Here is a 26,683-nt window from a genome sequence, read left to right on the forward strand (position 1 = left end):
AACAAGTAGTTGTTTCAGTTTCACATTAACCTTTTTACAGATATACATGAATTTCATGGTACAAATTACTAAACACCAAAAATATTGTGCTAAAATCTCAGAGAATCAGATGTGTGCTAGTAAAAATCACCATCTGCTGTTCCTTACACGAATTAATAAAACATCTCGGTTCACACGCCAACTAATATTTACAAGCTCACATTTGCTAGATAACATTTACAAGCCCACATTTGGTAGATTCTGTATATGCTCAACCAAATGAAAAACACTAAGCCCCTCCCCCCTGTTTCGTTAGAATTAAATTCCATTCAAAAAGGGTGTTTGGTTGATATAGACTAATTTTTTGTCCTTTGATTTTATTCTATTTTAGTCTCTAAATTGTCAAATATAAAAACAAAAATAGAGTTTACTTTATGTATTTGACAATTTAGAAACTAAAATAGAAGAACTAAAAATTAGTCCATAGAAACCAAACACCGCTTAATAATCACAATTTAGACACAAACTAATTAAATTAATATATTTGTATATTATCCTAAATCATATGAGAGATAGTTATACACTACACTTATACTATACAGAAACAAATAGAAGAGTATGCTATAGTTTATACATTAGAAAAATATCATGTAAATCTATAAAATCAATTATCATCTCTTGCCCCATGAATTTGGAATAGACTTATATATAAATTTTAGAAAGTTATAAAATATTACATTTTAAAATAATAGTCTGCTCCATTAATTAGATTCCAACTTCTCAAAGTAAAGGGAAATATACGGGGGTCTAAATAATTATTAGTGGGTACAAAATGGAATCCAAGACAAATTTCCCCGAAATCGACACCTCAGAGTTCCATGCCGAACCGAATAGATTTCCATAAAGACCTTGTTTGGTTAAAACTAGATTGAGGAGAATTAGAGGAGATTAAGTCCCTTACTATTTAAAATTAAATAGAAAGAGAGTTAATCATCCCTAATCCCCTCCAATCACCATGCAACCGAACAAGGCCCAATCGTGTATGAATCCCATCAAATTAAAGCTTCAAATTTATACAATCGTGGGCTTCAGATGCTCGACAACATTGACACCGCTGGCTTGTCAGTGAACCAAACGAGCTCCCCGTTCTGAAGAGAAACCATCTCGACAGGCAGCAAATCTGATGTACTTTGCCCTTCTGAAAGTGCTTTATGCACAGCACCAGCTTTGCCAGCACCGGTGATCACAAGTGCGATGTGTGCGGACGAGTTGATCACTGGGAAAGTGAACGTTATTCTCTCCGGCGGCGGCTTCGGTGAGTCCTTGACAAAGGTGACCCACTTCTGGTTTTCATTGACAACAGGGTGGCCAGGGAAGAGTGAGGCAACGTGGCCATCAGGCCCCATCCCCATAAGCATAAGGTCGAACTTGGGGAACCCGGACACCGGCGACAGTTCGATCACACCGTTCTTAGCAAGCTGCTTTAAACGAGTTTCGTAGTCCCCTGCAGCCCCCTCGGATGACAGTTCGTCATTGATGGCATGAACTTGGTCAGCAGGAATCGGCACCTGCGTTGTAGGAAGACAAATATGCAAACTTATATGCAATGTAGAACAAGGATAAAAAAAGTTTCCATTTGAACTTTATACATATGAGAATATGGATATGAACTTCTGTATGAATCTACTCTATGTACCAAGTTGAATTCGAGCTTATGTAACACATTTGGCAGACAGGGAATTGTACTTTAATTATAAGATGATAATGCAGATTACCTACAGAGCCTACATACTGTATTAAGCTAACTCACTATCTCCAAAATCGACATTTTGCTCAATATTCATCGTAGTCAAAATATCCCGGTATCATATCAAGAACACCACGATAAACTACAGCATATAATCTACCCCGAAAAAATTCCACATTTCCATTCTCCATCAGTCAAACAATCATGATCCCGTTCCTGCACAAGTATCAGATCAACAAAAAAAAACCCTGCAGTTTCACAATCGAACATATTTATGAATTTGACTGAACAAGTGGATACCTTAGAGAGGAACTGATCTGAGGCGAGCCTGTAGTTGCTATCCGCGTGATCCTTGGGCACCACCCTCTCATCCACCCAGAACACATGCCATTTACTCCAATCCACCGCCTCTAGGTACGGCGGCTCCGCTAGTTTCCTGCGGAGCCCAAACGTCAAGACCTAAGGCACCCCAAGAAATCAAGAACTTCGCGGTCGGAGGTGGGTCCGGAACCTGAGGGCCTTGACGAGGGAGCCGCCGGAGAGCACGACGGTGAAGGCGCCCCTCTCGGCCGCGAACTTCGCCGACAGCTCAGACGTGTACTTGGCCAGTGACGCCGCAAGGTCGTCCTCCGCATCGAATATGATGAGTTTCTTCCTGGAGGACGTCTCACCGGCGGCGGCGGGAGAGGCCATGGCGGAGACCGGCACGAGTGGAGAGCGCGAGGGTGACGACGATAAGAATCTGTTGGGATGGGATCGGCGGAGGGACGCTGGGAGCCTGAGCGCAGAAGACGATCGATGGGGATTGACGGAGGATGGGGTGGACAACGCGGCGGTGGCGGAGGCGGCGGCTGAGGTGGTCATGTTGGCGGCGGCGTGGAAATTGGAAATAGAGAGGAGGTTTGGAGGTGTTGGTGGGAAAAGAGACGAGCCAATTGGTAAATAATGGTCATTTGTAGCCGTCGAGATCATGATGGACGGCTGGGTCGCGGGGGCCCGCTCCTTCTGGACTTCTCCACGTGGCCACGGCGCTCTGGTGCTACCGCTTGTTCTTGGTCAGCGCACTCGGATTAACCGCCCAACAAAGCTGGGTGAGCTGGTGAGGAAACGACCTGGTCAGTGGCAGACAGAGGCGGATTTGGGCCACGGCCCGCGGACAGAGGCCGGTTTGGGCCCGGTCCACCTGTAGTGTGGTCCGGAGTGTAGCCCAAAAATTCTCTTGTATATAGATTTTTTTCAGCCAAAAAATCTTGCTTAAAATATATTTCAGTCCAAAAGACCTTCTTGCAGCGATTGAGCCTGGCGCTGACGGCCTCACTCGGTCGCTCGAGTCACGAGAACACATGCTCTTTCAATTATTTCGCAAACCTGCGCGGCTACGCTTCCTATATTGCTAGCGGCACGACCGCCTCCCTCTAGTCCTCTATCATTCTCCACGCCTTTGGGATCCACGGATCCGACAAGGGCATAAGGCAGCAACCTCCGAGGCGGCCGGGCGGGCTTTGACTCAGGCATCTGCCATAGCCAGTCCGACCTCCGCATCCAACCTCCCTGCGACCCTGCAGCAGCGACGCGCGCGTGACCTGCACTGGCGCCACGCCACCGCCCATGCAAATCCGCCCCTGCCATTACATTTTTTCCCAAGCTATACAACTTAGTATTCCCTTTTTCTTATTCATAGGCGAGGGCGGAGCGCCTCCCTGGCTAATGGACAGCGACTGCCTGCTGCCATGGCCCGTGATTCTCCCCTATTGTGAGTAATTGTTCCCGAATGTCTGATCCCCTTTCCCTACCTGTCATAGTTCCACTAGATTGTTTTAAATGTTACTAGCCCGTTCTTAAATATTTATCGTCTTCTAGTTCATTTTTGAACTAAATCGTGAAAAATAAAAAGACGAAGTAGTACATCATTATATTTGTAGAGTGGCCTGGGACGTTAATTTTACGGAGCTCCGCCATTGGTGGCGGAGGAACCGTTTTGGAGCAGTGTGGCAACTATTTTGTTGCTAACTTTCGTTTTCTCTCTCATTCTCTAATGTTTCACTTCGTTTATTTTGAATTTGTGCCTATTTAAATATTTTTACCGTAGAAAATACGGCTATGTTAGATGTTAGGGTTTTGCTAGGTTGTTTCGGTGGATCATGGAAAATAGGAGTTTTGCCTGTAGATGGCATTGTTTACAAAATGAAGTTTGAAATAGCGGATAGGATAGGAGATGAGATAGAGGAGCTGCTAGAGATAGCCTTAGATGTTAGTACATGGTTGTGTTAGTATTAGATGTTATGATTTAATGTTTAGGGTTACATATTAGGGTTAGTAACATGTGATTTAGATGGTTATTATTATTAGTTGCATAATTATTTGTATTGTTGTAGGTGACATGTTGTACCTAGTGTGGAAGTGGAAGCATGGAGAGAAGATTGAGATTGTTTTAAGTGCAAGTATTGTCGTGAAGCGAAGAGTACAGGTGGTGCTACACTTTTGAAGGACCATCTGGCACATAAAGGGTCGGATGTGAAAATTTGACCTTCTGTTCCTCCTGAAGTAAAGGCATATTTTACAGTGAGTTAGACAAGATAAAGGATAAGAATAGGAAAAGGATTCAAAAGAGGCTAAGTGAAAGTCGCCTAGAGGGGGGTGAATAGGGTGAATCTGAAATTTATAAACTTAAGCACAACTACAAGCCGGGTTAGCGTTAGAAATATGAACGAGTCCGAGAGAGGGTGAAAAACAAATCGCAAGCAAATAAAGAGTGAGACACAAGGATTTGTTTTAACGAGGTTTGGTTCTTGCAAACCTACTCCCCGTTGAGGTGGTCACAAAGATCGGGTCTCCTTCAACCCTTTCCCTCTCTCAAACGGTCACTTAGACCGAGTGAGCTTCTCTTCTCAATCAAACGGGACACAAAGTCCCCGCAAGGACCACCACACAATTGGTGTCTCTTGCCTCGGTTACAATTGAGTTGATCACAAGAAAGAATGAGAAAAAGAAGCAATCCAAGCGCAAGAGCTCAAATGAACACAAGTCACTCTCTTACTAGTCACTATTTGATTGGGAATGATCTTTGGACTTGGGAGAGGATTTGATCTCTTTGGTGTGTCTTGTATTGAATTCTATGGCTCTTGTAAGGTGTGGGAAGTCAAAAAACTTGGATGCTATGAATGGTGTATGGTTGAGGGTATTTATAGCCCCAACCACAAAACTAGCCGTTTGGTGAAGGCAGCTGTCGCATGGCGCACCGGACAGTCCGGTGCGCCTGCCACGTCACCCAGCCGTTGGATTATGACCGTTGGAGCTTCTGTCTTTTGGGCCACCGGACAGGTCCTGTAGACTGTCCGGTGCGCCTTCTAGCGCGTGCCTGACTTCTGCGCGCACTGTAGCGCATTTAATGCTGTTGCAGACGACCGTTGGCGCTGTAGTAGCCGTTACTCCGCTGGTACACCGGACAGTCCGGTGAATTATAGCGGAGCGGCTCCCAGAATTCCCGAAGGTGAGTAGTTCGGAGTTAGAGTCCCTGGTGCACCAGACACTGTCCGGTGGTGCACCGGACAGTCCGGTGTGCCAGACCAGGGCACACTTCGGCTGACTTTAGCTCTCTATATTTGAATCCTTTCTCGGTCTTTTTATTGGTTTGTTGTGAACCTTTGGCACCTGTAGAACTCATAATCTAGAGCAAAATAGTTAGTTTAATTATTTGTGTTGGGCAATTCAACCACCAAAATCAGTTTAGGAAAAGGTGTAAGCCTATTTCCCTTTCAATCTCTCCCTTTTTGGTGATTGATGCCAACACAAACCAAAGCAAATATAGAAGTGCATAATTGAACTAGTTTGCATGATGTAAGTGCAAAGGTTACTTAGAATTGAACCAATAAATATTATCATAAGATGTGCATGGATTGATTTCTTCATTTTCAACATTTTGTACCACGCTTGCACCACATGTTTTGTTTTTGCAAATACTTTTGTAAATTCTTTTCAAAGTCATTTTGCAAATAGTCAAAGGTAAATGAATAAGATTTTTGAGAAGCATTTTCAAGATTTGAAATTTTCTCCCCCTGTTTCAAATGTTTTTCCTTTGACTAAAACAAAACTTCCCCTCAATAAAATCCTCCTCTTAGTGTTCAAGAGGGTTTTAGATATTAGTTTTGAAAGGGTTGTACCAATTTGAAATTCTATCAAAAATAAGATACCAAATTGAAAAATCACCATTTGAAAAATCTTTTCTTAACACAATTTTTTGAAATTGGTGGTGGTGCGTTCCTTTTGCTTTGGGCTAATACTTTCTCCCCCTTTGGCATGAATCGCCAAAAACAGATACTTGAGTGAAATATAAGCCCTTTTACTTTATCTCTCTATGGTAAATAACATGTGAGTGAAGATTATACCAAAGTTGGAGAGCGATGCGGAGCGACGGCGAAGGATGAGTAATGCAATGGAGTGGAGTGGAAGCCTTTTGTCTTCGCCGAAGACTCCAATTCCCTTTCAATCTATGACTTAGCATAAAAATGCACTTGAAAACACATTAGTCATAGCACATGAAAGAGATATGATCAAAGGTACATTAATGAGCTATGTGTGCAAGACATCAAAAGAAATTCCTAGAATCAAGAATATTTAGCTCATGCCTAAGTTTGGTAAATGTTTGTTCATCTAATGGCTTGGTAAAGATATCGGCTAATTGTTCTTTGGTGTTAATATATGCAATCTCGATATCTCCCTTTTGTTGGTGATCCCTTAAGAAATGATACCGAATGGCTATGTGTTTAGTGCGGCTATGCTCAACGGGATTATCCGCCATGCGGATTGCACTCTCATTATCACATAGAAGAGGAACTTTGGTGAATTTGTAACCATAGTCCCTAAGGGTTTGCCTCATCCAAAGTAATTGTGCGCAACAATGTCCTGCGGCAATATACTCGGCTTCGACGGTAGAAAGAGCTACAGAATTTTGCTTCTTTGAAGCCCAAGACACCAGAGACCTTCCCAAGAACTGGCAAGTCCCTGACGTGCTCTTTCTATTAATTTTACACCCCGCCCAATCGGCATCCGAATAACCAATTAAATCAAATGTGGATCCCTTGGGGTACCAAAGGCCAAACTTAGGAGTATAAACTAGATATCTCAAGATTCGTTTTACGGCCCTAAGGTGAGCTTCCTTAGGATCGGCTTGGAATCTTGCATACATGCATACGGAAAGCATAATGTCCGGTCGTGAAGCACATAAATAGAGTAAAGAACCTATCATCGACTGGTATACCTTTTGATCTACGGATTTACCTCCCGTGTTGAGGTCGAGATGCCCATTGGTTCCCATGGGTGTCTTGATGGGCTTGGCATCCTTCATCCCAAACTTGTTTAGAATGTCTTGAATATACTTCGTTTGGCTAATGAAGGTGCCCTCTTGGAGTTGCTTCACTTGAAATCCTAAGAAGTACTTCAACTCCCCCATCATTGACATCTCGAATTTTTGTGTCATGATCCTACTAAACTCTTCACATGTAGATTCGTTAGTAGACCCAAATATGATATCATCAACATAAATTTGGCATACAAACAAATCATTTTCAAGTGTTTTAGTAAAGAGAGTAGGATCGGCCTTTCCGACTTTGAAGCCATTAGTGATAAGGAAATCTCTTAGGCATTCATACCATGCTCTTGGGGCTTGCTTGAGCCCATAAAGCGCCTTAGAGAGTTTATATACGTGGTTAGGATACTCACTATCTTCAAAGCCGAGAGGTTGCTAAACATAGACCTCTTCCTTGATTGGTCTATTGAGGAAGGCACTTTTCACGTCCATTTGGTAAAGCTTAAAGCCATGGTAAGTAGCATAGGCAAGTAAAATGCGAATTGACTCAAGCCTAGCTACGGGTGCATAGGTTTCACCAAAATCCAAACCTTCGACTTGTGAACATCCCCTTGGCCACAAGTCGGGCTTTGTTCCTTGTCACCACACCATGCTCATCTTGGTTGTTGTGGAAAACCCACTTGGTTCCTACAACATTTTGGTTAGGACGTGGAACTAAATGCCATACCTCATTCCTAGTGAAGTTGTTGAGCTCCTCTTGCATCGCCATCACCCAATCCGAATCTTGAAGTGCTTCCTCCACCCTATGTGGCTCAATAGAGGAAAAAAAGAGTAATGTTCACAAAAATGAGCAACACGAGATCGAGTAGTTACCCCCTTATGAATGTCGCCGAGGATGGTGTTCATGGGGTGATCTCGTTGGATTGCTTGGTGGACTCTTGGGTGTGGCGGTCTTGTAACTTGTTCATCTTCCTCATCTTGATCATGGGCATTTCCCCCTTGATCATTGTTGTCCTCTTGAGGTGGCTCATCTTCTTGATCTTCTCCTTCATCATCTTGAGCCTTATCCTTATCTTGAGTTGGTGGAGATGCTTGCATGGAGGAAGAAGGTTGACCTTGTGCTTGTGGAGGCTCTTCGGATTCCTTAGGACACACATCCCTAATGGACATGTTCCTTAGCGCGACGCACGGAGCCTCTTCATCATCTAGTTCATCAAGATCAACTTGCTCTACTTGAGAGCCGTTAGTCTCATCAAACACAATGTCACAAGAAACTTCAACTAGTCCAGAGGACTTGTTAAAGACTTTATATGCCCTTGTGTTTGAATCATATCCTAGTAAAAGCCTTCTACAGCCTTAGGAGCAAATTTGGATTTTCTACCTCTTTTAACAAGATTAAAGCATTTGCTTCCAAAGACTCTAAAATATGAAACATTGGGCTTTTTACCGATTAGGAGTTCATACGATGTCTTCTTGAGGATTCGGTGTAGATATAACTGGTTGATGGCGTAGCACGCGGTGTTGACCGCCTCTGCCCAAAACCGATCCGAAGTCTTGTACTCATCAAGCATGGTCCTTGTCATGTCCAATAAAGTTTTATTCTTTCTCTCCACTACACCATTTTGTTGTGGCGTGTAGGGAGAAGAGAACTCATGCTTGATGCCTTCCTCCTCAAGGAAACCTTCAATTTGAGAGTTCTTGAACTCTGTCCCGTTGTCGCTTCTTATCTTCTTGATCCTCAAGCCGAACTCATTTTGAGCCCGTCTCAAGAATCCTTTCAAAGTTTCTTAGGTGTGAGATTTTTCCTGCAAAAAGAATACCCAAGTGAAGCGAGAATAATCATCCACAATAACTAGACAGTACTTACTCCCGCCGATGCTTATATAAGCTATCGGGCCGAATAGGTCCATGTGTAGGAGCTCAAGCGGCCTGTCAGTCATCATGATGTTCTTGTGTGGATGATGAACACTAACTTGCTTCCCTACCTGACATGCGCTACAAATCCTGTCTTTCTCAAAATGAACATCTGTTAGTCCCAAAATGTGTTCTCCCTTTAGAAGCTTGTGAAGATTCTTCATTCCAACATGTGCTAGCCGGCGATGCCAGAGCCAGCCCATGTTAGTCTTAGCAATTAAGCAAGTGTCGAGTTCAGCTCTATCAAAATCTACTAAGTATAGCTGACCCTCTAACACTCCCTTAAATGCTACTGAATCATCACTTCTTCTAAAAAAAGTAACACCTATATTCGTAAAAAAAGATAGTTGTAACCCATTTTACATAATTGAGAAACGGGAAGCAAATTGTAATCCAAAGAATCTACAAGAAAAACATTTGAAATAGAGTGGTCAGGTGATATAGCAATTTTACCCAATCCTTTGACCAAACCTTGATTTCCATCCCCGAATGTGATCGCTCTTTGGGGATCTTGGTTTTTTTTCATAGGAGGAGAACATCTTCTTCTCCCCTGTCATATGGTTTATGCACCAGCTATCGATGATCCAACTTGAGCCCCCGGATGCATAAACCTACAAAACAAATTTAGTTCTTGATTTTAGGTACCCAAACGGTTTTGGGTCCTTTGACATTAGATACAAGAACTTTGGGTACCCAAACACAAGTCTTTGACCCCTTGTGTTTGCCCCCAACATACTTGGCAACTACTTTGCCGGATTTGTTAGTCAAAACATAAGATGCATCAAAAGTTTTAAATGAAATGTTATGATCATTTGATGCAATAGGAGTTTTCTTCTTAGTCAATTTAGCATGGGTTGATTGCCTAGAACTAGATGCCTCATTCTTATACATAAAAGCATGGTTAAAGCCAGAGTGAGACTTCCTAGAGTGAATTCTCCTAATCTTGTGCTCGGGATAACCGGCAGGGTATAAAATGTAACCCTCATTATCCTGAGGCATGAGAGCCTTGCCCTTAACAAAATTAGACAATCTAGGGGCATTAAGTTTGACATTGTCTCCCTTTTGGAAGTCAATGCCATCCTTGATGCCAGAGCGTCTCCCATTATAAAGCATACTGCGAGCAAATTTAATTTTTTCATTTTCTAGCTCATGCTCCGCAATTGAGCATCTAATTTTGCTATATGATCATTTTGTTGTTTAATCAAGGTCATGTGATCATGAATAGCATCAATGTTAACATCTCTACATCTAGTGCAAATTGTAACATGCTCAACGGTAGATGTAGAGGGTTTGCAAGATTTTAGTTCAACAATCTTAGCATGTAAAATGTCATTTTCACTTCTAAGATTGGAAATGGAAGCATTGCAAACATCTAAGTCTTTTGCCTTAGCAACCAATTTTTTATTTTCAATCCTAAGGCTAGCAAGAGAGGCATTCAATTTTTCAATCTTAGCAAGTAAACTAGTATTATCATCTCTAAGATTGGAAATTGAATCATCACATACATTTGAATCAACCTTAGCAATTAATCTAGCATTCTCATTTCTAAGGTTGGCAATGACTTCATGGCAAGTGCTTAGCTCACTAGATAATTTTTTACATTTTTCTACTTCTAGAGCATAAGCATTTTTAACCTTAACATGCTTCTTGTTTTCCTTAATTAGGAAGTCCTCTTGGGTGTCCAAGAGTTCATCCTTCTCATGAATAGCACTAATTAATTCATTCAACTTTTCTTTTTGTTGCATGTTTAGGTTGGCAAAAAGGGTGAGCAAATTATCCTCCTCATCACTAGAATTATCCCCATCACTAGGGGTTGCATATTTAGTGGAGGATTTTGATTTTACCTTCTTCCTTTTGTTGTCCTTTGCCATGAGGCACTTGTGGCCGACGTTGGGGAAGAGGAGTCCTTTGGTGACGGCGATGTTGGCGGCGTCCTCGTCGGAGGAGGAGTCGGTGGAGCTCTTGTCGGAGTCCCACTCCCGGCAAACATGGGCATCGCCGCCCTTCTTCTTGTAGTACCTCTTCTTTTCTCTTCTCTTTCCCTTCTTGTCGTCGCCCCTGTCACTATCACTTGATAATGGACATTCTGCAATAAAATGACCGGGCTTACCACACTTGTAGCAAACTTTCTTGGAGCGGGGCTTGTAGTCCTTCCCCCTCCTTTGCTTGAGGATTTGGCGAAAGCTCTTGATGATGAGCGCCATCTCCTCATTGTTGAGCTTGGAGGCGTCGATGGGGACTCTACTTGGTGTAGAGTCTTCTTTCTTCTCCTCCGTTGCCTTGAATGCCACGGGTTGCACATCGGGTGTGGAGGAGGCCCCTTGCTCGATGATTTTCTTAGAGCCTTTGATCATCAATTCAAAGCTCACAAATTTTCCTATCACTTCCCTGGGAGACATTAGCTTGTATCTAAGATCACCACGAATTAATTTAACTTGAGTGGGATTAAGAAATACAAGTGATCTTAGAATAACCTTGACCATCTCATGGTCATCCCATTTGGTGCTCCCGAGGTTGCGCACTTGGTTCACCAAGGTCTTGAGCCGGTTGTACATTGCTTGTGGCTCCTCCCCTTGGTGAAGCATGAACCGACCGAGCTCCCCCTCGATCGTCTCCCTCTTGGTGATCTTGGGCACCTCGTCTCCTTCGTGCGCGGTCTTGAGCACGTCCCAAATCTCCTTTGCGCTTTTCAACCCTTGCACCTTATTATACTTCTCTCGACTTAGAGAGGTGAGGAGTATAGTGGTGGCTTGGGAGTTGAAGTGTTGGATTTGTTTGACCTCCTCCGAATCATAATCCTTGTCCCCTTTCTTTGGTACCTGCGCTCCATATTCAACAATATCCCATATACTTTTGTGGAGTGAGGTTAGGTGATGCCTCATTTTATCACTCCACATAGAATAATCTTCACCATCAAACAGAGGTGGTTTGCCTAATGGGACGGAAAGTAATGGAGTGCGTTTTGAAATACGAAGATAGCGAAGGGGCATCTTACTATACTTCTTGCGCTCATGGCGCTTAGAAGTGACGGATGCCGATTCCGAGCCGAAGGTGGAGGGTGACGAAGAGTCGGTCTCATAGTAGACCACCTTCTTCATCTTCTTCTTCTTGTCACCCTTCCGTTGGGACTTGATGGAGGAAGAGGATTCCTCCTTGTGCTTGTGGGCGGACTCCCTTGAGTGCGTTCTCCCCGAGCTTGCGGACTTGTCGCCGGTCCCGAGCTCCCTCTTGGCGGATGCTGCCGACATCACTTCGAGCGGTTAGGCTCTAATGAAGTACCGGGCTTCGATACCAATTGAAAGTCGCCTAGAGGGGGGTGAATAGGGCGAATCTGAAATTTATAAACTTAAGCACAACTACAAGTCGGGTTAGCGTTAGAAATATGAACGAGTCCGAGAGAGGGTGAAAAACAAATCGCAAGCAAATAAAGAGTGAGACACAAGGATTTGTTTTACCGAGGTTCGGTTCTTGCAAACCTACTCCCCGTTGAGGTGGTCACAAAGACCGGGTCTCCTTCAACCCTTTCCCTCTCTCAAACGGTCACTTAGACCGAGTGAGCTTCTCTTCTCAATCAAACGGGACACAAAGTCCCCGCAAGGACCACCACACAATTGGTGTCTCTTGCCTCGGTTACAATTGAGTTGATCACAAGAAATAATGAGAAAAAGAAGCAATCCAAGCGCAAGAGCTCAAATGAACACAAGTCACTCTCTTACTAGTCACTATTTGATTGGGAATGATCTTTGGACTTGGGAGAGGATTTGATCTCTTTGGTGTGTCTTGTATTGAATTCTATGGCTCTTGTAAGGTGTGGGAAGTCAAAAAACTTGGATGCTATGAATGGTGGGTGGTTGGGGGTATTTATAGCCCCAACCACCAAACTAGCCGTTTGGTGAAGGCAGCTGTCGCATGGCGCACCGGACAGTCCGGTGCGCCACCAGACACTATCCGGTGCGCCTGCCACGTCACCCAGCCGTTGGATTCTGACCATTGGAGCTTCTGTCTTTTGGGCCACCGGACAGGTCCTGTAGACTGTCTGGTGCGCCTTCTGGCGCGTGCCTGACTTCTGCGCGCACTGTAGCGCATTTAATGCTGTTGCAGACGACCATTGGCGTTGTAGTAGTCGTTACTCCACTGGTACACCGGACAGTCCGGTGCTTCACCGGACAGTCCGGTGCTACACCGAACAGACCGGTGAATTATAGCGGAGCGGCTCCCAGAATTCCCGAAGGTGAGTAGTTCGGAGTTGAAGTCCCTGGTGCACCGGACACTGTCCGGTGGTGCACCGGACAGTCCGGTGTGCCAGACCAGGGCACACTTCGATTGACTTTAGCTCTCTATATTTGAATCCTTTCTCGGTCTTTTTATTGGTTTGTTGTGAACCTTTGGCACCTGTAGAACTACAATCTAGAGCAAACTAGTTAGTTTAATTATTTGTGTTGGGCAATTCAACCACCAAAATCAGTTTAGGAAAATGTGTAAGCCTATTTCCCTTTCACTAAGGACATATGAGAAAGCTTACGTTAAAGTACAAGATGATGAATATGATGCTAATATGCAGTTTGCTCTACATTAGTCACGACTCACGGGAGGAGCATGATTACAAACAAAGGGGTAGTGGATCTAGGTCGAGCCAAAGGGTACCTCAAGGGTTGGGCTCAAGGATGATGACAAAGGACTGATCACAAATTCCATAGGGCGTAAGAGGCTACAATCTTGGTTCTAGCTCTAGCCCACAGCAAGAGGATAGATATTGGCCCCTGAACAAGAGTACGAGTTCGAAAGGCTTATTGGAAGGGCTTAGGCAAAGGATTGTCATGCCATTGACATACCTGGTCACAACGCGAATGGCCCTTTAAGACAACAATCATAGAGACTCAAAAACAAGTTAATTGATGCGAACATTTTTATTGTATTTGATATATCTTGTATAAATATGGATCATTACTAGAAATGCAAGTATTAGTGTCACCATACCCACCGAAAGAGGGATTGATAGTAAATATTTGAATCAAAAGATAAGAGTTTCAAGTAGAGAATGATAACTAAGAGAATGATTAGACCGAGTTTGGTGTCACTCTCATGTGTAATTATGGACTAAATCAACACACAATAGTATCATTAGTGTTTTGATTTATTGCAATTACATGATGTATTTATGAAAGTCAGTATATGCAACTAGAGCTTCTTAAGACCATAGATTTATAATGCAGGTAAGTTCCTTTTTGGGTTGTTACTTGATTTATATTTGTTTTAATTTTCATAACAAAACCCCAACATCTAACATAATCGTATTTTATGTGATAATTATATTTAAAATAGGCACAAATTCAAAATGAACAAATTTAAGCATTAGAGAATGAGAGGCAAACCGAAATTTAGCAACAAAATCCAATGAGATAATGGCAAATGTCGAACAAAAACCTCAGCTTCTTGCCAAATCTGTGGCCGGAACAAGCGTGTGGGCAACGTTGAGCCAGGGCAAGGAACCGATCGAGCAGGCGACATCTGATGTTTCTCACCTAAGAAATGCTATCAAGCAACCAAATCTCGCCGCTGCACAAGCGAAGACGATGAGTTGGTTGAGTTCAAGAGTGTGGAGTGAGGCGAAAGAGGTAGGGCTAGTGGCTTTTTATGTAAATGGGCTAATGGTATACCCATGGGTTAACAGATTCGGTTGTTTTTTTAACTGCCTAATACACTTATATTTAAATATGGGATATATCAGAATACTCAGAAAAAAGCATCCAATTTTTACCATAATTTTTTCTGATTTTTATATTTTTTTAAAAAATGAAACAAAATTTGCCAAAACAGGAGGGGGGAAACGTTTCTCGGCCAGGAACGAAAAAACACAGAATTTATTTTGGTTAGGAAATTTAACCCTGCGGGCGACCAAGGCTTGAAAGCGCAGGAGTGCCAAGGCGCTAGGCGCCCAAAGATGTTGCAACGCTCTCCGTCCATGGTGGTGGATCAGGTGACCTCCACCGACATGACAAAAGAGCATTGTACACAACACGAATAGTGTGCAAAGTTAACTAAGATCATGTCATGCTTACCGATGATGGTACAGGTGGGGCCTTCGTGCCTCTGTTCTCCTTGCTCTTGAAATCGAAAGTGTTGATGATGAACGATCAATTGAAGAAAGTGTAAACTATAATTTTCATTGATCTCTGAAATATATCTATACATTGGAAAAAAGTGTAAAATATAATTCTCATTGACCTCTGAAATAGATTTATACATATGCATAAGATGTCTTCAACAGACACTTATTGGAACAATTTGAAAAAAGAACAGTTGAATGAATGGAAAGAGATAAAAATTTGGGGGGAAGAGAACAGTTGAATGAATGGATATGTCCCATCAGAGACATGGTTAATTGACCAAATCTATCTCTAGTTGCATGTGAATGAATGAGATCATCATTTGAAAATGTGTCTATTGACATCAGGCACCGTTTCACAACATTGCAAAGGCAAATTAGCACACACCGAAATATAGTTACTAATGCGAATGCTAAAACAACTGGAGTAAACACACAAGCAAAAGACCATGTACAAAGTTGTAAAGGAATAAGCATACCTATTGGGTAATTAAATTGCACAGCCAGTTTCAACACATCATGTAAAGCATTCATAAAACATTCCATCCATTAAGAAGCAATAGGTATATACTATATAGTAACCATCTGAGAATGAATACGAATAATGCCAATAATTTAATTAGCAAAATAACGTGATTTGGCTTATCCATCTTTAGAAAGACAGATGAAAGAAATCTAGGAACAGAAGACTTCCCAAGTGACAAGTAGGGGATCTAAATTAAACCAGAAGTTACATGTTCTAGAGGAGACCATTTCAACGCGTAAACACAACTAAACTTTGTATTACCTGACTATAGATGCATGACTGAATAGTGAATGGCTACTTTGAAGCTGCTTATGATTGGACTGGTATTGCTGCATAGTGCATACCCTCACCAAAGAATCCAGCGCTACAAGTCCATGTTATTTGCAGTTTAGAAACACATGCAAATCTAAATACTATCTCCATCCCAGAATGTACCACATTCATTAACTTTGCATCTTGACCAAATATATCAGTTATTGTGTTATTTCTCACAAATTACTACAGACATCCCAAAGCTCCAAAGCAGTTCACACTAACTGGGACCAGCAAAAATCATATCAAACTTGAGGAAAAACACTTTACACCTTCAAGAAAAATGTACTCAGATTTATTGTTGTTGGAATTAGAACATTTGTAAGAGTCATTTGTGCATAATGCATATATAAAGTGTGTGCGTGTGTGTTGGAGAAGACACACAGAAATTACCCCAAAAAACAACATGGTATCACGAGCTAGGGTTTGGCGCCGCTGCTGCCCGTAGGCTCTCGCAGCCGCCTCCTGCAGCGCCCGCGTCTGTCTGCTCCACCGCGATGGCTTTTCGGATGAGATTCCTATATTACCCTTCTCAGAAACCGTAGCGGGTTTTCAGAAGCTAATGGAACTTTGTAAAGACCTCGTAATGGTACCTTGCCTCATCTCCTCGGTAGGGATGAATGGGAAGTCGTGATCCCTTGACAAATGGGTAACATGACTTGTGGGTAAAGATGTGAACCTCTGCAGAGTGTAAAACTGGTATATCAGTCGTGCTCACGGTCATGAGCAGCTCGGACCTTGACATGAGTAACTTATGGAACTAAACTTAATTTGTTATTTTGCATTGCATTGTGGGTGTTATTATTAATTTGATCTCTTATTTATTTGGGTTGATATCTACTTATACTTAGTAACTGCTACTAAAATTTTGACCAACTCTAAAAGCAATGCTCAGCCTTAACCATCTCCTTTGGTAAGCCTTTCACTTCACATGAGCTCCCACCTTTGGTGAGTTCATGCACATTATTCTCCACAACTTGTTGAGCGATGAACGTATGTGAGCTCAACCTTGTTGTACTCACATCCCTCAGGTCAAGAACAGGTACCACCGGATGATGCGCATGAAGGATGGTGTGATGAGTTCGTGAGTGGTCTAGGCCGTTGTCGGGTACCATAATTAGGGGTACCCCCAACACTCCTAAATGCGGCTAGTAATCACCATCAGCACAAGCTGCAGAGACTGATGGGCACGACTCAGGTGAAGGCTTCGTCTACTCAAGGGACGCGATCTCGCCTCGCCCGAGCCCAGCCTCGGGCGGGAACAGTAGTCCCAGACGAATTCACGCCTCGCCCGAGGGCCTCCTCAAGCAACGGGCGCACCCTCGACTCACCCGAAGCCCAGCTCGGGCAGGCTTCGTTGTGAAGCAACCTTGGCCAAATCGCCTCACCAACCGATCGTATAGCAGGCGCATTCAATGTGAGGATCGCCTGACACCTTATCCTGACACACGTACCTCAGTCGGCAAGGTCGAAGTGACCACAGTCACTTCGACCTTCCACTGACCGATCTGACAGGAAAACAGCGCCGCTGGCCCCGCTCCGACTGTTGTGCCACCCGCCAGGGTGAGGCTGACAACAGCTAAGTTCAGCCTCAGGCGCAACAGGAAGCTCCGCCTCGCCCGACCTTGGGCCTCGGCCTCAGGAGGAGGTCTCTGCCTCGCCCGACCCCAGGACTCGGACCCCACCTCGGCCTCGGAAGGTGGTCTCCGCCTTGCCCGACCTCAGGGCTCGGCCTCAACCTCGACCTCGGGAGGAATCGCGTCCTCACCCGACCCCGGCCTCGGCCTCAGAAGGAGTCTCCGCCTCGCCCGACCTTGGGCTCTGACCGACCGCGCTACGAGGGATACATCATTACCCTACCCCTAGCTAGCTCAGGCTACGGGGGAACAAGACCGGCGTCCCATCCAGGCTCGCCCCGGTAACAAGTAATGATGGCTCCCCACGTGCGTCCATGACGACGGTGGTTCTCAGCCCCCTACGGAAGCAAGGAGACGTCAGCAAGCTCCCAGCATCACCGACAGCTGTGCTTCTACAGGGCTCAGGCGCTCCTCCGACGGCCACGTTACCGCGTACACAGGGCTCTAGCACCTCTCCGACAGCCACGTTGGCATGTACACAGGGCTCAGGCATCTCTCTGCTAGACACGTTAGCACATAGCTACACCCCCATTGTACACCTGTACCCTCTCCTTGCATCTATAAAAGGGAGGTCCAGGGCCTTCATGCGGGAGGGTCGCGCGGGAGAAGGAGCTGACGAACCGGCTCACTCACTCTCTCTCTCTCTCTCTCGCGAACGCTTGTAACCCCTACTGCAAACACACCCCCCTGGCACGGGGCAACACGAGTCGCGTTTTTCCCCCTTGTGTTCCGTCTCGCGCCAACCCATCTGGGCTGGGACGCGCAGCGACAAATTTACTCGTCGACCTTGGGCCTCGGCCTCAGGAGGAGGTGTGACGGAACCTCCCAAGTAATTAGGCCCACCTACAGTTGTCCTTGTCCAACGGACATCAGACAACCCTGTAGGTGCCCCTGAACTACTTGACAAGTTCGGTATCTTTCCTTACCTTACCAGGAACGTCTCACCCGTCTTGCAGACATTACAGAACATCGGAGATATAGAAGTGCGGAAGCAATTACATAAACTTACATTTATTTAGAAAGTAAGATCAAGTTACTTATTACAGACCAGAGCTATAAACGAGTGCTGAGTACACATATCAAGGGAGGCAAAAACTCCTCCCAAACTATCAACAAAAAGATCCTATGTGGAGGACCAAGTCCTCCCGCATCTTCATTCTTGTTTTCCTTCATTAGATACCACCTTGGAGCAAAAGCAACAAAACTTTGTCGCTTCCTCACCTAAAAACAACAAAGGGATAAACCCTGAGTATGGAATACTCAGCAAGTCTTACCCGACTAAGGAAAAGACTTTCAAGGGTATGCTGGATAAATAGGAGTCAAGGAGAGGCTTTAGCAAAATCAACTTATACTTTTGCAGAAATAGCTTACTAAAGTGAGTCCTTACTTTCAGTCTTTTAACGCCATGTTAAGTATTAATAGACTCCATTTGCATCTAGTCAAATTTCACATCGCATCAAAACAACATCATTTTTATCCATCGTGTTCACATCTTGACTCTAGGTTGCAGGGCAGTGACCAAGTCTTCATAACCGTGAAGGTACGGCGATCCGAATCGATTATACTCAGCTGAGGATCTCCAATCACACGACATATGTAGCACTTAACCCTTGCATATGTCAACCCGCCACCGGGGTTCTTAAGACCGGATCAGGTTCACGCAAACCGAGAGCACAGATACACCACCGTCCAGCCTCTTGCCACGGAGGGTACACGCTACTCTCGCCACCGCTCCACGCCCATTTCGTGTTATCTTATTCCGGCCTTAGTCTGCCCGAGGCAAGGCTTACCCATGACGAGGCATGTGACCAGTTAAAGGGTCCTCGATCATCAAGCCTACATACGCGTTAATCCTTAATCAACCTGGGTAGAACATCACCTGTTCCTACCCCAAGTCTCGATTTACATAGTTCCATCATTAGGATTGTTTCTGTTCCCAAGGATGAAAAGAGCATCACAGGGAACTTTGCAGTAAGATCCCACCATTGCTCCAAATGAAAATATTCTTGCAGGTAGAAGCCATCCTTTCTCGAGTTAAATTAAGGACAACCTCTATCCACAAGATCTAAGCAAGGCTAAGCATTTTTGTAAATCATATTTTGATACTTCACAGAAGTATCTATAAAGGTATGGATATCAAGGAAAGCAATGCATCAAAGGGTTTCAAGCAATTCCTATGAACCTAATGCACATTTCACTAGACTTAAGTGTGCGAAAAGTATTTAAAAACACAAGGAAAGGGGTTGCATGCACCGGGGCTTGCCTTTGTTCACAGGTGAGTCAGGCTTGGACTCGCAGATGTCGAAGTAGAGCCAAGTCCTTGCCCGAGAGTCCAAAGGTGGTTGTGTCTTCTCTTGAGTCACTTCACTCTCTTCTTCGTTTTCTAAATGTAACCATATAGGTATATATATAAGAATGAATGTCATGTAATGCTCATGAGAATGCAAAGATAATATAAACTTATTATCTATGTCTTGAGTACAACTTTCCTTCACGGAATTCCGGGAACTTAGGGTTTCCGGAGTCGGTAAAGGAGTTCATAGGGCAGGGGGGGTGGTTTTGGGTTTTGGTGATCAAACAAGGTCCAAATCAATTCAAACTCTATCCAAGGCTTTTAAATAATGTGAAAAGCTTACATAAAAAGTTTGGGCAATTTTGGGATTATCATTTAATTTCTAAAAATCCAGAACCACTTGTTTAAGCTATTTTAAATACCTCAAAATTCCTTATTTGATCTAAAAATCATGAGACTATTTTTATTAAATTCTAGGGAAAATAAGAAACCTAGGAAAATTGGTTTCATAATTTTAGGATGTTTCTACAATTTTCTACAAGTTATTTGGTTCTGAAGTAAAAAGAAAAGGAAAAAGGCATTAACAGTAACGGGCTGACTTTGGCCCACACGGCCCAGACCTAAGCAGAAGCGCGCCCGCGTGCGCGCTGGCTGTTTTGCGGAAAGGCTCTCTGCTTAACGGTTAACCAAAAGAGGTCCATTCACTATTGAGGTGAGTCTCTGACGGTTTACAAATAGGTCCTTAATCTTCTATTTCTTCACATTGACTGATCCCCGACGGCGAACCGCGCGGAAGCCATGCTCCGATGAGCTGGATTGGGCGGAGCACGCAAGGATTGGTGCTCCCAAGGGGCAGACACCGGATTGAACTTCCCCCGCGCATTTTCCCCAAACCAATTTCTGAATTACTGCCCTACAACTCTCTGCCCACGGTAACCGTGAGCCGCGAGGACATTCGCTCGCGTTCATGGCTACCCAAGGTGGTTTGGCGCAATTGGACAGATTTACGAGCAATAAGGTACTTAACAGAGGCTAGGACACTAAGCAATTAGGTATGTTCTAACCTGAGGAGCGCGGGCCACGGAGAGGCGGCTGTTATGGTGGCGGAAATTAATTTGGGGAGAATCCGAAATTGGTGAACGCTGGAGAACGATTGAGGGTGGGAGTGGGGCTCTGGTTTCGCGACGATGTAGCGCAGCTGCCCGGGCCATCCATTTATAGGAGGCTTCAGCGGTGGCGCTCAATTTGGCCGGGCAAAGCTGGCGGCCGGAAACAGAGAAGAACACGGCGTCAGACATAGGTGGCTTTTACCGTGGCAGTCACTCCGGTGATCACCGGACATGCACCCAGTGAGTCACTACGACGAGGACCAGCGCACAAACACGTGGCACGTAACGGCGACAGCTCGACGGCGGTGAGAGTTATCCGTGCGGCCGGCGAGGGAGGGGTATGGCAAGCTTAGCCGCAACCGAGCGCAAGTTGGTCCATCGCCAAGATTTTTTTTTACTCGTCGGAGCTTATCTACTGACCGCGACGCACGAATCCAAACGCCGGCGACACAATTCGCGGTGGAAGGAGCCGTCGGCGATGACAGCTGCTGTGCTGGCGTTCTGATCTACAGAGAACATTGTACCATGGCGCTTCTTCAGTCAGATGATCCTGACAGAGCAACTTGAAGCTCGATTTACTCCTGATTTTGTGCGGTGACCCGACTAGCTCTTTGTACCAAAATTATAGACCTATAGTTAATCTTCAACTTTGCCATGGAGCTTACCATAAAATAGTTACCGAATCCAACTCAAAATCAGGTTCAAAGTGTGCCCAATTTCACTGTTACTGGAATCTCAGACTTAAGATGTCCTGACAACCTGACTTTGAGGGTGATTATCTCCAAATTCTTTACAAGAACATGGCTTGCACTCTTAAGCAAAAATGTTCTCCTTTGTTTGGTCTACAATTTTGATGTGGTGACCTAGGCCAAAATCCCTAGATTTTGAAAGATGCAAAGCTCCAAAGTTGAGCCAATTCTCTGATTTTCAGACTTAGAATAGAACTCAAATGAGGTCCATTTTGCATTTAAGTCCAAAACTTAGGGTTTGATTTTCAAGTCCACATATTTGTGAACCAAATGACTTTATATGTTTAAACATAGTAGTTTTTACACTTTAGTCCAAAGGTTCATCACTTTTGCACATAAGCCCCTAGGGTTTTGGTTTTAGGGTTTTCTAGGGTTTTAATTAGGGTTTCTGGTATCCCAGGGGTACAAAAGTGATTCAACTTTATTTTTGTGGTCATTTTATGACTTTTACCCTAAAGCTTTAGGTTTTCTTAACTTGGGTTAAGTTTTACCCCTTTAACCACTATTTAGGGTTAAGTCCTTTAACCAGGGTTTCATTTGCAAAAACATTAAAACAATACAAACTTGTTTGAAATTTTTGCCTAGTGAATGCACTCTAGATGTGTCAAACATATGCAATGCCAATGCTCATGATGTCATGCTCATGTTTTAGTTATAGTAACACCAGGGGTGTTACATCCTTCCCCCCATAAAAGAATCTCGTCCCGAGATTAAAAATCCTAGGGTAGGTAATGGTAAAGGAAACACATCACATTTTTATTTCCTTAATTTTGGTACAAGACAGGGGTAATGTGGGGGTTACTTCTTTATTACAACAGCTATACAGGCTTTACAATTTACATGAGGCTAGAAAGCCTGGGAAATTCTTATCTAAAAAGTCTTGGGTTTCCCATGTAGCCTCATCTTCCGAATGCTGGTTCCACTGTATCTTGTAGAACTTGAGAGTCTTTCTTCGGGTGACCCTGTCCTTTTGATCCAGAACTCGAATAGGATGTTCCGAGTATGTTAAATCTGGTTCCAGGACAACATCAGTCACTTCAACGGTTCGATCGGGAACCCGAAGACACTTCTTCACTTGTGACACGTGGAACATATTATGCACAGTAGACAATGTTTCGGGTAGTTGAAGTCGGTATGCCACTGGTCCACATTGCTCAAGCACCAGGAATGGACCAATGTACCTGGGTGCAAGCTTCCCTTTAACCCCGAAACGTGATACACCCTTCATTGGTGAAACTTCTAAGTAGACATAATCGTCTACCAGAAAGCATAAGGGTTGTCGTCGTCGGTCTGCATAACTCTTTTGTCGAGTCTGAGCTTTCTTCATATTATGAATAATTCTCTGAACCTTTTCTTTGACCTCTTTCACCATATCAGGCCTAAAGAAGTATCTTTCTTCAGGTTCAGACCAATTTAGCGGAGTACGACATCGTCGTCCATATAAAGCTTCGAAGGGTGCCATCTTGATTCTTTCTTGATAGCTATTATTATATGAAAACTTCGCTAAGGGCAAACATTCATCCTGTTTCTGTGGGAATTCCAGAACACATGCCCGTAGCATATCTTCCAGTATTTGGTTTACCCTCTCAGTCTGTCCACTGGTTTGAGTATGATAGGCCGAACTGTGGAGCAACTTAGTACCCAGGGATTTATGAAGTTCTTCCCAAAATTTGGATACAAATTGCGATCCACGATCCGACACTATGGTCTTCGGAACACCATGCAGACTAAGAATGTGAGCAATGTTCAATTGGGTATAGACAGTAACTGGGGATCGGTCTTGACTGGCAGAAAATGAGAAATTTTCGTAAGCCGATCAACAATAACCCAGATAGAGTCATACCCTTTTATAGTCCTAGGTAATCCCACGATAAAGTCCATACAATATCTTCCCATTTCCACGTGTGCAACTTGCTTTTTCTGATGACACTGTACTATCTGAGTCTGTTGGGTGGCAATTATGCAACTTTACCCAAATAGAATCAGATGCACCATCTTGGGTAAAACACACAAGAAGAGGTTTACCAACAAGTGGTTACAGTAAGTTCATAGCACACGAGACGAGTGTGAATGTCGAATAACATCACGGTCAACTCGTGTTAGCCAGGGAATCCAAATTCACGAAAGGTGATATTGATTCAAGAAAAATCACCCGTGGAGGGATCTAAAAATGCGGACTTTGCAACTAGTCCATTTTATCGGGCACTAGACATGGCTCGACCCAATCACTTATGCTGGAAAAGCATACATGAGGCAATCGAGGCACGACTAGAGCGATGGTTAGGTGGTTATTGACCGACTTAATCTCGATTCTTGAAAATTCTTCCTTAAGAGGGGTTGTACAAAAGTGAGCTTAGATAACTCGATAAAACGATCTCTAAACTCAACATTCGTTCAACGGGCAGTTACAAGTTAGTTAAAACCAACTTGTTGAACTACTTTTGACATTAAGCAAATCCTCTCAGTACCATTGGTAAGCCAAGGGGTTGAGAGTTCACATTTGCAAACAAAAGGTCATGCATTTGGATAGAAATCCATTTGGTCAGGTTGTTCATCCGTTTCTTCAAGCGAGATGAATTATCCACTTGGTTAGGGAATACATGGATTAAATAAGAGAGCGAATGAACAAACTCCTGTATCTCAGCAGTAGGAAAAACAGATTTCCATTTTAGGAGTTAATCAGTTGTTGTCCAACACTAACAAGCTTCAAGGCTTCACCTTTACACAAAGGATGTAAAGGGAACTATATGAGTAGTCACTACCAAGATCAAAAGAAATAAGACCACACATGAAAGTGGTATGGCCTTTTGATCCAATGGAAATGACAGATGTTGCTTGATCTCTTTACAAACAACAAGAAATTGTTTTAAGGAAGGAGTCCACAGAAGATCACACATCAGTGTAGTTTCACAATGGATCATGACCAGAGACTTCGATACCAACATGCGCCAAGCAGCAGAACCCTGTGTGTACATTCACAGGAGGCTCTCAGTTTCGCCGCGGTACCATAAGTTCTTAACCATGACACCATTACAAAACTGGCACCAATAATGGATCCACGTGATAAGAACGATTTGCGTAGAGATAACATATTGATATAATCTCATAATGGATTATGACTACTAACTGTGATACAAGCGTGCATCGAGCAGCACAACCTTGTGTGTATACCCACAAGAGGCCCTCGGTTTTGGCGCAGCATCAACAATTTTTGTCATAACGCCAATACCAGACATAACCAATAAGGAATCTCACACAGCACAAATAGATTGATCAAGGATGACAAGGTACAAAAGAGACTCCACCTGTAAGTATGATTACAAGTAGAGATCCAAATAGATCATGGCCCAAGGCATGGCCATAATCTAAACTTGATGAAAGAAGTACGATGGGAGACTGTTAATTCAGCCCAAGCATATTTCTATGCCCATCATATGGATCACAAGGTCAAGGATTAAATTGGTAGGCCTTCGATAGGTATGAAGGAACCAAAGGCATTAAATTCCAGGAAATGGTCGGACCTGTCTTTTCTAGGTTGGGTTAATAGAGCAACACGACGATCCGCAAGGAGAGGCCAAATACACTAGAGACTTCAACCTGCATCAGCTGACCAAGAGAATGGCCCTAAAAGGAGGCATGACTTGAGATCCTTGTTTGTGGTCTAGGTACACTTTAGGTTCGACAAAGAAATTATCTAGGCATGGATTTGTACGGGTGTGGTCATAAAGTGATAACAGAAAATTCTACTTTGGACCGGGTCATGGTTCACTAAATACAAATATAGCCTAATTCTTGGGCTTAGGCAATCAAGTCATCAACTCTCTATTGGTCATAACTCAACCTGATGGTTCTCGGATCAAGGTTGAGAATTGCTTTTTGCTGGGCTAACCAGTTCATGCCCAAGATGACATCCATGTCTTGGCTTTTCAGAACAATCATATTAGTAGGAAAGTCCTGTCTGGCCAATGTTAAGGGCACCTGATAAGCCACTTCTTTTTACTTTTGGTAGCTTTACTGTCGGGCGTAGAAGACCATTCGTCAACCAACGTCATAGAGGGAGGGGGCCTGAAAAGGTCCGGTTCACCATCACGTGCTTCTCCCGCTACATGAGAAGGTCCGGCTTCTGTCCCGACAAGATTCGCAAGGACGTTCGGGTGCAGTTGTGAATACAACACATGCACTTCTTCATGTAGTGCATTACAACAGACCTGCAAGTTATCCATGGCTAAGCTAAGCTCCTCCACACGGGCTCGAGCTTTGGCTTCCTTAGCCCAGACGAGTAAACGAGAGTTAACCACCCAATCGAGTGCTAAATCTCGTTTCGCGAGTTGGCCTTGCAAGTAGCGGATGGCTGCATCCACGACCCATAGATCATTCCTGTGACGGAGTTCTGATTGAAGCAGTTCGACTTGTGCTTCCAGATTCCCGATAGGATCGTTGCTACCACTGCTACTTTCTCCATGTCTTGGGGCAAGTTAATGGCGGAATATGCCAATAGGTCTAGTAGATTTGCGCGCGGTCTTTCTGATGCGCGACAACATTTCTCTAAGGGGGAAATTTTATTAATATAGTGCTTAGCATGATGCATGTGTAAGTACAGAATCAACCTTAGTCGATTCAACCTTCTATACATTGCACTCTTCCTATCTGGTCTTTAAGATAGACTCTTCAGAATACTTAGGTAAGAAGAGAAAAGAATTTTTAGGTAAGACTTTTGAAAATTCTTTTGAAGATGCTTCATAATATCTGCCAAGAAGGGCTACGCTCCGATACCAGCTGTGACGGAACCTCCCAAGTAATTAGGCCCACCTACAGTTGTCCTTGTCCAACGGACATCAGACAACCCTGTAGGTGCCCCTGAACTACTTGACAAGTTCGGTATCTTTCCTTACCTTACCAGGAACGTCTCACCCGTCTTGCAGACATTACAGAACATCGGAGATATAGAAGTGCGGAAGCAATTACATAAACTTACATTTATTTAGAAAGTAAGATCAAGTTACTTA

The 26,683-nt window shown here is 43.8% G+C and overlaps 1 protein-coding gene across 1 annotated transcript; it reads right to left on the reverse strand.

Moving 5' to 3' along the window:
• Nucleotides 1-776: 776 nt before the first annotated feature.
• On the reverse strand, nucleotides 777-2,651 carry LOC100285593 (6-phosphogluconolactonase). The gene is made up of 3 exons (NM_001158484.2): nucleotides 2,238-2,651; nucleotides 2,027-2,162; nucleotides 777-1,547 (listed from the first exon to the last, which is right to left on the reverse strand). The coding sequence occupies exons 1-3, from the start codon at nucleotides 2,588-2,590 to the stop codon at nucleotides 1,068-1,070; spliced, it is 969 nt and encodes a 322-aa protein (NP_001151956.2). The 5' UTR covers nucleotides 2,591-2,651; the 3' UTR covers nucleotides 777-1,067.
• Nucleotides 2,652-26,683: the final 24,032 nt, after the last annotated feature.

Source organism: Zea mays, chromosome 1 (genome assembly GCF_902167145.1).
Source record: "Zea mays cultivar B73 chromosome 1, Zm-B73-REFERENCE-NAM-5.0, whole genome shotgun sequence".
Taxonomy (NCBI): Eukaryota; Viridiplantae; Streptophyta; class Magnoliopsida; order Poales; family Poaceae; genus Zea; species Zea mays.